At 38.7% G+C, this 14,245-nt stretch overlaps 3 protein-coding genes across 4 annotated transcripts; 1 reads left to right on the top strand and 2 right to left on the bottom strand.

Moving 5' to 3' along the window:
* Positions 1–202: 202 nt before the first annotated feature.
* LOC146725121 (uncharacterized) lies at positions 203–2,814 on the bottom strand. Of its 2 annotated transcripts, XM_085484286.1 has the most exons (2): positions 678–2,814; positions 203–322 (listed from the first exon to the last, which is right to left on the bottom strand). In XM_085484286.1, the coding sequence occupies exons 1-2, from the start codon at positions 2,438–2,440 to the stop codon at positions 319–321; spliced, it is 1,767 nt and encodes a 588-aa protein (XP_085340412.1). In that variant the 5' UTR covers positions 2,441–2,814; the 3' UTR covers positions 203–318. The 2 variants fall into 2 exon arrangements, with proteins under 2 accessions (XP_085340412.1, XP_085340413.1); XM_085484287.1 differs by lacking the exon at positions 203–322 and having other exon boundaries at positions 674–2,814.
* Positions 2,815–6,758: 3,944 nt separating this feature from the next.
* Positions 6,759–9,608, bottom strand: LOC114943816 (uncharacterized). The gene has a single exon (XM_029319545.2). It carries the CDS (start codon positions 9,606–9,608, stop codon positions 6,759–6,761), a length of 2,850 nt encoding a protein of 949 aa, XP_029175378.2.
* Positions 9,609–13,237: 3,629 nt separating this feature from the next.
* LOC114944460 (uncharacterized) lies at positions 13,238–13,769 on the top strand. The gene is made up of 2 exons (XM_085484266.1): positions 13,238–13,357; positions 13,419–13,769. Exons 1-2 carry the CDS (start codon positions 13,238–13,240, stop codon positions 13,767–13,769), a joined length of 471 nt encoding a protein of 156 aa, XP_085340392.1.
* The last annotated feature ends 476 nt before the right edge of the window (positions 13,770–14,245 follow it).

Genomic DNA, 14,245 nt, shown 5'->3' with positions numbered 1-14,245 from the left:
TTAATGAACAATGTAGAATTGACAGAAGTAAGCAAGAAATAAATAGATGTTAATAGTTAGCAAGAATCTTAGTCACTACGCGTTAAGGGGAGATATACACCTAGGAGCCGGAAAAAAAGGTCATCTTTGTGAATTTTTTTAAGGAAAACTATTTGAAATTTCGGATTGGGGGTTTTTCTATCTAAAAGTATACACATTCAGGAATATGTCCAATTTTTTTTATTAAAAAAAATCAAAAATTGACGAGGTTGTGGTATAATCTTTGGAGCGCCGTAAGAAAATCCGGGTAAACGGTACCCACTGGCGTTTCTTCAAAAATCATCTGAAACAAAAAAACCAAAAAGATTATTAAATTAGATACTATAATCTAGTACTTGTCATAGCCGATTTTGAAAATATCGATTTATGACAAAATGGCGGACGTTTGAACATAACATAGCGATTTTTCGACCAAAAATTAGTTATTATTTTGCCTATAAAACAAAAACTAAGCAACGAAAAAAAAAAATCCTATGACAAGTACTAGATAATGATGTATAGAATAACCACAAAAAAATTCAAGGCAATCGGTTCATTGGTTTTCGAGAAATTTTGGGTACCGATTTGAAAAACGTGGTTTTGAGAAAAACGCGTTTGAAAATTTGGGAATGAATAAATCATTAAATTTGTCAACTTACATGGAATCATCGATACCAGGCCCATAGTGTAAGTCTTCTACGGTCGACGGAATGTTCATATTTTCTAAATTTTGTTGTCGGCGCCGTATTCGACCTTCTTTAGTCTGTTCTTGCGCTTGCAGCTCGGCTTTCGCTATGCGAGTTTCGTCTTCTTGCGCAGCGTACAAGTGCGCGCCCGATCCGACTGATATTCCTAATACGTTCATAATTTCTAACAATGACGTGACACCATTGTTGAACGTGCATGTTGCAAGAAATGCAGCAATGTTAACAATTTTTGCCCCGCTGTGCATCGTTTTTGGAGCTATCTTCCAAATAAGTTGGTTGAAGCTCTCATTGCTGTTTTGTGTGTATCCGCCAACACAGCGTTCCAACAATTTGTCATTGCTGAGGTCTTCGTAAATTGGTTTGATGGGATCTAACACCGTTTTTGGCAATGCTGAATAATCGTGACGGAAATTCCTCAGTTCTCCTTTAGCTTTCGCTTGTTGCCACTTGCACCACGATTCCGGGCCTTCGGGACAAAAATGATGTTCAGGCTTGCTGTCTGTTGAGCCGTAATGGTAGAATGTTGCCCATATCGCTTTTTTCATGTCATCCTTGGAGTTACTGTTTCTTCGAATGGCTAAGCCATAGTAAATGCTCAGTTTGTCTATAAACTTTGCCGTCAATTTGTTTTTGCCGCCGATTCCAGGATTTTTTTTCTTGCATTCGCGAAGACGGGTTCCCATTCGCTTTTGAACGTGTCCCACGCATTCTTTTTTTATAATCTCAATCTCATCACCATACGGTTTCGCATTCACTAATCCCGTGTACGTCTTAGAGTCGCCATCCCCGACGTAATTAATGTACATAACTCCATGCTTTTCGACAGATCTTGAAAATAATTCCTTCATGGCGTCTACTTCCATTTTGCCTGCCGATCCGACATGATTCGCCTGGCAATTTTCTTCGTGATTAGATTTCCATTCCTGATATTGCTCGGTATTGACGTGTTTATTCCAATAGTTGCATTCAACACAATAAGCAGACTTTACAATGAAATCAACGACTTTTCCTGTCAAGTGACCAATGAGAACCGCAACTCCATATAATGAGGTAAAACCACGTTTTCGCCACGTACCATCTCCTGAAATGGTCAGTTTTTTGATATCATCACTCGAATTTTGTTTTATTATTTCCTGTTGTTCTTCTCTTACAGCTTGTTTTAACACCAATTGAACAATACTTGAAGCAGCAGAATGAATGTTCTCAATTATCATATCATACGTCGTTTGTTGAACCGGAGGCGGTAAATCCATGAGGCCACAAAATTTCATAGCTCCACGCAAACCAATCCCCAATAAACGCATAACAAAAAAGAATCGTGTATTTATTTCGTAAGCAGTCTTGATGTACGGGCACGAAGGAATAAAAGTCGGTTTGCACGATGAACACGAAACTACAATTTTAAAACCGAGTCCTCGAGTGCTTTCTATTGAGAATCGAACATCACTATCACACTTTTTGCATTTTACACATTCCGATAAGGCAGAAAACACTGCCAGAAAATTCAAAATTCGATACCCGATGTTTGGATCTTCTGGTGCGGATGTCTCACGATCAGTCTTCAATTTTTTGGCACTGGAACTAATATTCTCGTCGGAAAGTTCTACTTTTTCGGCAGTATTTCGATTTTTGGGCGGTATCTTCTTCTTGCTTCGATCTTTGCGAAAAGATCCGGATTGATGAGCTTCCCGAGAACCTTTATATCTGTTATCCATTTTCCTCAGAATATGTATTCACAGACGAAAACTCACTGTAACGCACAGTTGCACGAACGGCAAGTTACTGACGAAACGCGTCCAATTTCCGGCAAAGAATAACGGTCGTGTGATATTTGCGTTATACCTGGACCCGACCACGCTCGAAAACACAATAGAATCGTAAAACAGGTCTAGACACGCTCTCTTCGAAGGGTCGCTGCCTCTCGGCTCGGCCGCAAAACAGGCGGTACGGCGCGCTCTCGGAGACGGTTTACTCTCTCGGCTGTAACTTCGTTATTTATCGAGATATTGACTTGCAATTTTAACCAGATATTCTTGAGACCTCAAGCATCAAGAAAATGCAAAAAAAAAAAATCGATTTTTTCGACCATGCTAGGTGTATATCTCCCCTTAAGAAAATCGAGACAAAACTAATGTGTCTTTCGCAATCTAAAACCTCATAACAAAGTAAAATAAATAAATAAATAGGTAAATATAAAAATAATTTAAATAGCGTCAAGAACACAATCATAAATCCCACTAAAATTCTCCGTATCTTTCTGTAAATTAATGCCTTTACTTTGTTTTTTTATATAAAATATTTCTGCAATTTCTCTTTTTTTTGTTTGTTTTTCTTGATGCAAGATCACCGGAGAATCCCAACAGAACTCATGATCGTTGCAAGTCCGATGCAAACTAACGACTGAATGCAATGTAGTGTCTTTTTTGATATTTGTTTGACGTTGTATTTTAACTAATTATTTATAATAAATGATTGCCAGTTTGGTCGACTTTTACCATTGAGAAAAGTTTTTTTTAAATTTTCAATTTATAATTTCTGTATAAATTTTTAATTTTTATATTTGATTAGTATTATCTTTTTTTTATTAAACATCATAATATGTATGGTAATAAAAATTGACACAATCTTTTTTCTTTATTAAAATATTTTTGTGATCTATAATTATACCATTTTACATGGGTTTGCAACTTCTTCAGCATGATGAAAGGTCCATAATATGATTATATAATTTTCATGGATTTACAATTTCGAATCTTTCGAAAAAAGATCTAATTATTATTATATGATTCTATATGGGTTAGTAACTTAAATTTTTCACTGATACTACAAGTTCCTATTTTTGCTTGGCGTAATTTTTTTGATACCATTATTTTTGTAGAATATATCTAGAAAATTAAAACATATTTTGTATAATTTTTTGAATATATAATTCTAAATGGGTTTGCAATGGGTAATTTTTCATTAGTAATTTCTTCACCAATACTCATAGCTTGACGTCTTTTCTTACCTTTTTTGAAAAGATAAGTTTTTAAAGATTATATCATTCTTTTTTTATAGTATATGTAAAATTTTCAAAAAAATAAGCAATGAACCCGCCACCACCCCCGTCATTTTATATCAAAATACGACAGTTCTTTGTTTCTTTAGATATCTTTCAAACTTTTTTTATTACCCTTATTGTATACAATTTTACACAGGTTTGCAATGGATATAATTCTATGTGAGTTTACAATAGGTAATTTTTTATATAATTTTACATGGGTTTGCGATGGGTAATTTTTCACTGGTAATGTTTTCACCAACGCGCGTGGCTTGGCGCCTTTTTTTACCTTTTTTGAAAAGGTAAATTTTTAGAGTAATTGTGTCGCGCACAAAAATGGTCTGTTTACAATAACAATAATAATCCATGAATTAATAATCCTGTCATATGCATACACTCAATTTTGATTGTTATTAATTTATTTAGGAGAAAAAATAGACCGTTTATTGCGCAACAAAGTTATCTAATTTTTTAAATTTTCTTAAGTTAAAATTCTTAAGATTAAAACTAATTAGTTTTTATTTTACAATCTTTATTACTGCGTAAATTGTTTAGTTTTTTTTTCAAAATTTAGTTAAATTTCTATGACCTTTTCAATTTTTTTAAGTTAAAATTCTTAAGATTAAGACAATTAGTTTTTATTTTACAATCCCTATTATTGCGTAAATTGTTTAATGTTTTTCAAAATTTAGTTAAATTTTTATATTAATTTTAGGGGAGATATCAAACCTTTTAAATTTTCTTAAGTTAAAATTCTTAAAGTTAAGACTAATTATAGTTTTTATTTCAAAATCCTTATTACTGCGTAAATTGTTTAGTTTTTTTCAAAATTGTTTAGTTAAATTTTTATACTAAACTTAAGAAATTATATACCTCTAAATTAATAAAATTAAAAAAATTATGTCGATACATAATAATAATTCAAGAATTTTTATTACAAGACATAAAAAAAATTTGATGAAGTAAAATTATGTTGAGTCATAATAGTAATTCTAGAATTTTTATTATGTCGAGACAATAAAAATTCAATAAATTAAAATTATCTTGAAACATAATTAAAATTCAATGAATTAAAATTATTTCAAGACATAATAAAAATTCGGGGAGGAAAAGATGACGGCGTGCGAGAAGACGTTGTGTGCTCCGGGAAAAAGGTGAATTTAAGAGGTGATAGGGGAGGTAAAAGAAAGGAAATGTGGATAAGGTGCGGCAGGTGGAAGTGAGGAAGGAAAGGAAAATGAGAGGAGACAGGAAAAAGGAGGATAAGAAGAGATAGAAGACTAGAAGTGAGGATGGATGGAAGGAATGAAAAGAAGGCTATGGAACAGTCGACACGTGGCAGTTGGCACAAAGGAGACACATGGCAAAAGAAAAAAAGGAAGATATAAAGGAGAGGAGAAAAAGAAGAGGAAAAGGGAAATTATAAGAGTGAGAAAAGGTGAAAGGAGAAAAGGATTGGAGAATGAGAAGGCCTGTGGAACAGTTGGACACGTGGCAGTTGGCACGAAAAGACGCACGGCCAAGAGAGAAAGAGAGAAGGAAAAGAGAAAAGTGAGAGAAAGAGGAAGGAAGAGAAAAAGGAGGAAAAGAGGAGGAGTGCATGGAAAAAAAGGTGCAAGGTCACAAAGTGGAGAAATTAAGAAGAAAAGTGAAGGAAAATAGGGTATAGGCAGGGAAAGCAAGGGAAAAGAGAGTAAAGGATCGGTAAGGCAGACGGGAGCACGGGTAAAGAAGAAAGAGTGATAGCTGCGGTAGGCGAGAGAGAGCAGTAGGAGAAACAGGAAGGATGGTGAACAGATGGAGCACGTGCGCAAAAGGAACTAGCACGTTCACGATGGCAAATGGAGACGCGCGCATGGGTATACGCTAGAAGCGGTGGTATAGAGTAAGAGGTGGTGTGAAGGCGAAGAAAGATAAGAAAGAGAGAAGAGTGAAGAGAGATGAGGATGCAAGATGGAAGGAGGAAAAGAGAAGAGGAAAGGAAGCGGCAGGAGGAGAAAAGCAGAAGAATAGGAAAGGCGGAAGTGGTGGAGTGAGAAAGCTAAGTACGGAACGGTGAACAAGGGGTAAAAGGTGCAGGGAGGAGTGAAAAGAGAGAGAGAGAGAGAGAGAGAGAGAGAGAGAGAGAGAGAGAGAGAGAGAGAGAGAGAGAGTACAGAGAGTGAAAAGGAATAGGAAATAAGAGTAATGTATAAAGATGGAAGATGACAAAGAGTAAGGGTTGGGGATATAAAGAGGAAATGAAGGATTTAGTAGGAAGATGAACAGAGTGGTCAGGTGGTGGAAGAGTTAACAGAGTAGAGGAGAAAGGAGAGAGGAACGATAGGGGTAGAGGAGGATTTAACAAGAGAGGAAAAGAGATTTAGATGGCTGTTGCGGGATAAAGATAAGATGAAAAGGGAAGAGGAAGGGATGTAGAGGTTAGAGGGGAAGAATGTGGGTGGATAGATATGAATGGGTAGGGAACGAAGAAAGAGATAGGTTAGACGAAAAAAGGAAAGGAGAAAGGAGAATGGGGATACAGGAAAAGAGGTAAAGGAGATAGTAGAAGGGGGTGAAATACGGGCAGGAGAAGGATAGATAGGGAAAAGGAAGAGAGAACAAGGGAATAGAATAGAATAGAATAAAGCTTTATTTGTAGGCGCCCTGGGATGAATCCCCTCAGGCGCAAAAACCAGTACATACAAAAGTAAGAACATCTAAATTCAATAAAAACAAAGTACAAGTAGTATGACTTGATACTCAACATGAAGCTGAATGCTAGATAAATGAGAATTACATGACTAATTATATCGTGGATTACAAAAGAGAAAAGAAATAAATATATGCAAAAGTAGATCAAAATAAGGTCAGTAAGACTAATATACATTAAGGTCCGAGACAATAGAAGAGATTGCAGTAGTTAGATGAAATCGAATAAAGAATAAAGAATAAAGAACAGGCATAAAGAACAGGCATGTCAGATAGAAATCGCCCTCAGAAATAAGGCACAACTATGTATCACTGGCACCAGCACTTTGTCTGGCGAGTAAATGCGCATACAACTTCTGCTTAAAATCCGAAAATGAAGTACTGTGCCTAATATCATTAGGGAGATTATTCCAGAATGTGATAGATGTCAGCCGAAAGGACCTTTTATATGTCTCTGTCCTACAGTGTGGCTGTATAAAAACCTCTCTAGTGGCTCTGGTCGTTCGTTCCGATGTATGTGTATTCTGCCTGTAATTAGAATGTAGTAATGTAGGTTGTTTTGTCCTAAGAACATTGTAAGTCAAGCAGCCAACGAAATAAAGCCTTCGTGAGTCAATTTTTAACCAGGAGAGCCTCTCATAAAAAGGTGAAATGTGCACATCAAATCTCGTGTTGAAAATGAACCTGACACAAGCATTAACTCCTCTGTACAGTTTTAAACTTTGCTCACCAGTAATATCAGTCATTGCAGCACAACAATAATCAATATGTGGAAATATTAATGCCGTGACAAGCCTTATTTTTAAGATATCCGGGAACATATGTTTACAGAGTTTCAACTGGTAAAGTGTAGTCCGAATCCTTTTTGTAGTGTTGATAATCTGCTTTTCCCAGGATAAGTTATTTGCAATGACAAGTCCAAGATATTTCACAGATGACAAGTATTGGACCGCATGTCCATCCACCCTTATTTCCGGGAGAGCAGAATTATATAACGCGTTTATATATCTCGATGTGCCCATAATAATGGCTTGAGTTTTGTCGGCGTTCAAAATAAGGCCGTTGGTAGTTGACCAAAGGAGAACAGCATCGATGTCATCATTGATGCTCTTAACAGCATGGATAATATTCTTCGGTTCACAATGTAGATAGATTTGAAGGTCATCAGCATAGAAATTGTACCTGCAATGTCTGAGTACCTTGCCAAAATCCGCAAGATAGAGAGTGAAGAGCAAAGGTCCCAGCACAGAGCCCTGCGGAACCCCGACCTTCACAGAGGATGATGATGAGACAGTGCCCGCCACTGCGTCCTTGACAACCTGTGTCCGACCACTGAGGTACGAGTAGATCCATGTCAATGTTGAGTCAGAGAAATTTAGTTCTTTTAGTTTCTTGATCAGTAGTCTATGATTCACTCTATCGAACGCCTTTGAGAAGTCGAAGAAAACAGAGATTGTTACCATTCTAAGATCCACTGCCTGTCTGACATCATCCATCATCCTAATCAGACATGTTTGAGTGGAATAGTTCTTTCTGTAGGCGAATTGACATTGATCGCGAAGGTCCTCCCTTTCCAAATATCGATTTATCTGCTCGCACGCAACTCGTTCCAGTATTTTTGAGAGCGCAGGAAGAATGGATATCGGTCTGTAATGCTTTACAGATGTAGGATTCTTGATCTTCGGAATCGGGCAAACTAGAGCAGACTTCCACTGCGAAGGAAACTCACCACTCATCAGTGAAAAATTAAAAAGATGTTCCAAGATAGGTAGAATGCCATCGATGACCAACTTTAGCATTTTGATCGAGATGCCATCAGACCCTATAGCATTAGATTTGGCACGTAGAATTGTTCGCCTGATCATGATGGGCATGACGTGCTCCCAGTGGAAGTCCGTATCTTCAAACTCGCCAGAGCAGATGTCGTCGATATTATTTTCATCAAAGCCGATTTCAGATAGCCCAGCTTCCCGCACAAAAAAGCTATTGAGATCCTCAACACTGCACGACAGACAACTGCCTGAACCCTTTGGTTTTATAAGTCCAAGGTGTCTTAGTCCACCCCAGACTTCGCCAGCTCCATTTGCACGACTGAAGACCTTATAATAGTAGTCCCTTTTAGCAGTGCGGACCATGTTTTGCACCTGATTACGCAGTACCTTAAAACGTGAGTAGTGAACGTCATCCTTCCGTCTTCTCCAAATGCGCCTAGCCATATCCCTACTTTTCATGGCAGCGCGGATTTCAGTCGTGAGCCAAGGAGCTGGTAAATTTTTAAAGCGGAATTGCTTCCACGGTGCATGAGCATCGTAGATATCCAGTAATTTGGCATTGAAAATGCCTATCTTTTCGTCCATATTGGCTGATAATAATAAGTCCGTCCAATCAATGCTATTGACCTCTGACACAAAGGCTTCCTCATTAAATCCGCTTCTATCCCTGCCCAGTACAACTCTCTCAGTCCTTCTTCTCAGTTTAACCGCATATTTGATGTAGATCAGATCATGAGCCGAAAGAAAAGCCACCCCCCGCTGTCCATAGTCAATGAGTTTCTCTCCATCGTCAATAATGCACAGATCCAATAGTGTGCTGGAGTTCCTAGTGTGATGAGTAGCTGAAAAAGGAACAAGATGCAAGCCCGAGCCTGTGACAAACGCTGATATTTGCTGACTATCATAAGCCACCTGATTCATATCGGCATTAAAATCTCCAACGATGACCGAATGTCTATAATCAACTTGCAAATCAAGGAACACACGGAAGAACTCATCCATGAAACCAATGTTGGGTGGACGATAAACGACAGCCAACAGCAATTTGGACATATCCTTAAACATAATTTCAGCGATAATGTATTCAGGCCTTCCCATTATTGATCCAGCAGAACTGACAAGAACAGAGGCCCTGAGTGAGTCCAACAAATAGAATCCTACTCCTCCTCCCACTCTTCCGATCCTATCACACCTGTAAAGCGAGTATCCTGGCAACCCAACCATCACATCTGAAATCTCAGGTCGTAGCCACGTCTCCGACATACAGATAATATGAAAAACTTCTTGTGCGAAGTAATGTCGGAACTCATCAAAGTGAGCCATTAGTGACTGGCAGTTGACATGGCAAATGCAAAGGTCATCAAAATCAAGAACTGGCATTGCCTTACTCATAGTTAATATTCGCTACTTTTTCCTCGATTTTTCTGCCCAGTACCGGACAGCTCTTCCCGTCCACAGCCATATGAGTATGGTCTCCCTGAGGTCTGTGTTTTCCACAGTTAAAACACCTAGGATCCCGTTTTCTTTCCTTACAATCCTTCATCTCGTGTTCCCCCGCACAATGTCCACAATGCGGTTCGAGTCTGCAGTTTTTTGCTATATGCCCGAATGACAGACACCTGAAGCACTGAACCACCCTGACATGGTCAGCCAGAGGGCAAGCATTATAACGCAAATAAATTCGACCCAGGTTAAGAAGCGTTTTGCGAATTGCCGGAGTGACCTCCAGAACGCAGCTTTTAATATGTCTTCCCGATTTAGATTTAAACATGTATATGACCTTTACGTCTTCTACTGTTGAAACATTCAGATTCTGTGCAATAAGCTCGTCTCTAATTTCTACAGTCGACATTTCCTCAGGAACCCCATGAACGATGAGCCTTGGATTCATCTTAACGCCCTCTCTGATCTTGAGTCCAGCAGTCGCAAGTCCTGGGTGAGCCTTTATCCTGCCAATATCCGGTGACAGCGCCTCAATCCTGACCGCATTATTTTTAGCCAAAGTCATCCGTTTAATTTTGAGTCCGCATTCCGCCGGTTTAAACACCTTACACAAGGTCTCCTTGGTCACCTGAGACGAGGCAAACTTGTCCTTCTTGTCCTCATCCGGTACAACAAAAAAACTAGTAGTGTTGTCCAGCTCAACTATTGGACCGTGCAATAACTTTATCTCCGGTTTGGTATTGCTCAAAACGGAAGCATAAGACCCCTTTCTGACAGTCGACGTCGACGTACCCGAGTCAAGCGTGCCCAAATGACAGATGTCCTCCTTAAAATTGTTAGAACTCTTTTTTTGCAAGGCATCCAATTCTTCTCCGAGAGCCTTCCTTATATCGTCAATCTTCAGACTCGGGCCCGCAGTATTCGCATCCAGCATATTAATTAAAATAGTGGAAACCTCAACGAACGCATCGCGACACGCTCGAAATGCTCCCTCAATTACCGCCCTGTTCGCAGCTGTCTCCTTGCTCACCAGAAGAGCCTTAGCAATAGCATCGCTATGCCTGTTTATTGTGGCTCCTAGTGCATTTACTCGCGAGACATTCATTACGCTAATACAAAATCTATCTGACATACCCGAAATCAAATTTTCCGCAGACGTTTGTTTGGCCAGTCCCCTTATCTCTACGCCACTGTGCTCGCTCCCTCCAGCGTCGCCGCCTATGCCCTTGTCCATATCCCCGACTCAAGGAAGTAAACAAGCAACGCTTCTGTGACAGATGATCTAACGAATTTCCAACTGATGAAACAAATATCCAGAAAATGAAAAAATCCTCCGAGAATCCAAAGCTAGGTCACTTAACAAATAGGTAAGTCAAGCATATGGCCTTAGACAGACTGCAAAAGAAAAAAGAGCAGGCCCCAAAGGGCCAAAAAGCGGCAGAAAACAAACTATATTACGGAGCGATAATAAACACGTCTGTAGAGACTCACCTACACACAGAGAGAGGGAAAGAGGGGGAGAGAAGAGAAGAAGGAAAAAGAGAAAGAGGGAAGGGACTCAGAGAATTGTAAGGTCGCAAAATAGCCAGGCGAGAGAGGAGAGAAAAGAATAATTATGTATGTAATGGGGAAAGATAAGTGGGGAAAGGAAAAGGGATAAAGAATAAAGGAAAAGATTAGGAAAAAGGAAGAAAGGGACCAGAGAAGTGGTGGAGAAGATTTGTTTGTATGTTAAAGGTTCATGAGAGAGACAGGACAAATAGAGCGGAGGATTGGAACAGAGGCAGAGATGGGCGGAAGCAGTAGGATAGATGAAGAAGAAGGAATAAGAGAGAGAGGAGAGGACAATAAGAGGGAGAATGAGGAAAGCATAGCTGCCGAGGAAAGTACAGAAGCGGAAAGAGGATGGAATAGGAAAAGGAGAAACGGAAGTTGAAGAAAGGTAAAAGAAGAAGAGGCGGCTGAGAAAAACTATGTCCCAAAGAAAGAATAAGAGAAAGAGGAAGAGAGAGAGAAGACAAAGGAAAGGGTCAAAGGGACGAGAACAACTGTCGGAGAAAGTTTGGAAAGTTTGGAGAGAGAGGAGAGAGAAGGATATGGAACGAGAGAAGAGAGAGGTTAGAAGAAAAAGGAGAAAGGAGAATGGGGACACAAGAAAAGAGGTTGATGAGAGAGACAGGACAAAGAGAGCGGAGGACTGGGACAGAGGCAGAGATAGCCGGAAAAAGGGGATGGAAAAGGAGGAACAAGAGAGAGGAGAGGACAATAAGAGGAAGGATGAGGAAAAGGAGAACATAACTGTCAATAGAAGTCCAGAAGCGGAAAGAGGAAGGAAGTAGGCAAGAAAGAGGGGAGAGAAAAGGATATATTTATATGAAAATAAAAATGTAAAATGTAAAGGAATTGTATGGAGAAAAGAGAGAAAGGAGGATTGGTAAAGGGTTTGGCGCACTCTTAAAAACGCCCCAGAAATCTTGAGGGAACCCGGATTAAACATTCATAATTAAAATTCGATGAATTAAAATTATGTCAAGACATAATTAAAATTCGATAAATTACAATTATCTCGAGACAATAAAATATATCGAGACATAAATTAGAGAATTAAAATTATGTCGAGACATAATAAAAATTCTGTTAAAATAAAATATTTTACTATTGATGTGCTGTGAATGTTTATATTATGGCGCGCCTATGGGATCTCCATTATCTCCATTTATGGCTGATTTAGTCATGCAAGATTTAGAAATGTCGATTCTTAACACCTTGAATATTAATGTACTATTTTATTATCGATACGTTAATGACATTTTACTCAAAAGAGTCTCGAGGAGTTAGCTTTTTAGTTGTTTGGGGAGAGAGACCTGCATTTTTGAGAAGCGAAGAAGTTTTCTTTTCTATGCTGGAGGTCGGGTTGCGTTTAAGTTTTCTATAGACATTGTGGTCTGAGAGCATGGCTTTGATTTTGTCGCAGTATTTATCTTTGTCCATAATTTCCAATTCCAATTTCAAGGAGAGTTCTATGAACAAACCTCCGGAGCAGCAATGGGATCCCCCATCTCACCTATCATTGCAAACATTTTCATGGAACATTTTGAAAATAAAGTCCTGAAAAACGCACTTCTCAAACCCTCTACATGGTTTCGATATGTTGATGACACTTTTGTCATCTGGAATCATGGCAAAGAAACGCTCCCTCAATTTCTCGACTTTTTAAATTATCAGCATCGCAGTATTCAGTTCATAATGGAAATAGAACAGAATAATCAGCTCCCCTTTTTAGACGTGTTAGTTAAAAAGAACGACGACGGCACCTTAGGCCATCGGGTTTATCGAAAACCAACACATACGGACCGTTACCTCCATTCCACCTCTCATCATCACCCGGCTCAGAAGAATTCTGTCATCAGTTCATTAATATACAGAGCCTTAACAATTTCTGAACCAACTTCCCTGAATGAAGAATTAGAACATCTCAACCAAGTCTTGACCAAAAATGGGTACAACACCAAAGACATCCATCGAACAACTGAAAGGCTGAAAATAAAATCTCCAGTTCTACAAATATGAGTGCATCAAGTGAAAAAGAAGAAGAAGATAAAGAGGATAAAAAATGGACGATCCTTCCGTATCTTCAGGGTACAACAGAACGCATTAGCAGGATCCTGGGTAAACACAATATCAAAGTAATTTCTAAACCTCAAAATAAGATTGCGAAAATAAGAAGAACTATTTCCTAATCCCAAGGACCGGAGACCACACTTAGAAACACCAGGTGTATACAGGATTCCTTGCTCCTGCGGAAAAGTGTACATAGGAGAAATTGGGAGAAAAATCAGTACACAAATTAAGGAACACCAACGGAGTGCCAGGTACTGCCATTTTAGTCAATCAGCCTTGGCAGAACATTGGATGGAGACGGGACACTCGGTACAATACGACAAAGCAACCAGACTAGCCCCCTCGCAAAGTTATTTCGCCAGAAAACATCGTGAAGCCCTAGAAATTCTGAAACATCCCGACAACTTCAACCGCGACAAAGGTTATCAAACAAATCCTATTTGGCACACTGCCCTTAATATACATTCACACCACTAGGCGGCGTCATTACGGAATACTTTTCCGTAGATGAAAAACCTCCCATAATATATATAAGGACCACAACCCAAGAAAGCTCAATATCGGAGCTCTCAGCATTAAAGATGCAAACTGCAACGTTTGCGAAACGTCGGCATTATGCTGTTAAACCACGCGGCATCCATCCGGAAACCTTTTGCATTAATAAAATATCTTATTTTTAATAAACTAAATGCAATAGAATCAAACAATACAGAAAATAGTAACAATATTACGGAAGATAATAATAATAAATTTGTTGCGATACTTTACATTGAAGGAATCTCAGAATTAGTCGCGTTGGCGATCAAAAAATCTAAGATAAAAATAGAATATTGTTGCATAAAAAGACTAAGTAGTATCATTATAACGTTTGTATTGCTTTGTAGACAGCGCATGTGAATAAGCAAATCCATGCTTTTTGTCCTTGCTTTAAATATATAGGTTCTGCGTAATCG

The sequence above is a fragment of the Nylanderia fulva genome, unplaced genomic scaffold, assembly GCF_048542155.1.
Source record: "Nylanderia fulva isolate GAGA-0341 unplaced genomic scaffold, ASM4854215v1 Scaffold103, whole genome shotgun sequence".
Taxonomy (NCBI): Eukaryota; Metazoa; Arthropoda; class Insecta; order Hymenoptera; family Formicidae; genus Nylanderia; species Nylanderia fulva.
This window is presented reverse-complemented; position numbering and strand designations above follow the sequence as displayed.

Excerpts from the sequence above, each read along its gene's own strand:
- LOC146725121 (XM_085484286.1), bottom strand. The coding sequence starts at position 2,440 with ATGGATAACAGATATAAAGGTTCTCGGGAAGCTCATCAATCCGGATCT.
- LOC114943816 (XM_029319545.2), bottom strand. The coding sequence starts at position 9,608 with ATGCCAGTTCTTGATTTTGATGACCTTTGCATTTGCCATGTCAACTGC.
- LOC114944460 (XM_085484266.1), top strand. The coding sequence starts at position 13,238 with ATGAGTGCATCAAGTGAAAAAGAAGAAGAAGATAAAGAGGATAAAAAA. Across the intron at positions 13,358-13,418 it reads TGGGTAAACACAATATCAAA|GACCGGAGACCACACTTAGA; the intron begins GTAATTTCTAAA and ends CCTAATCCCAAG.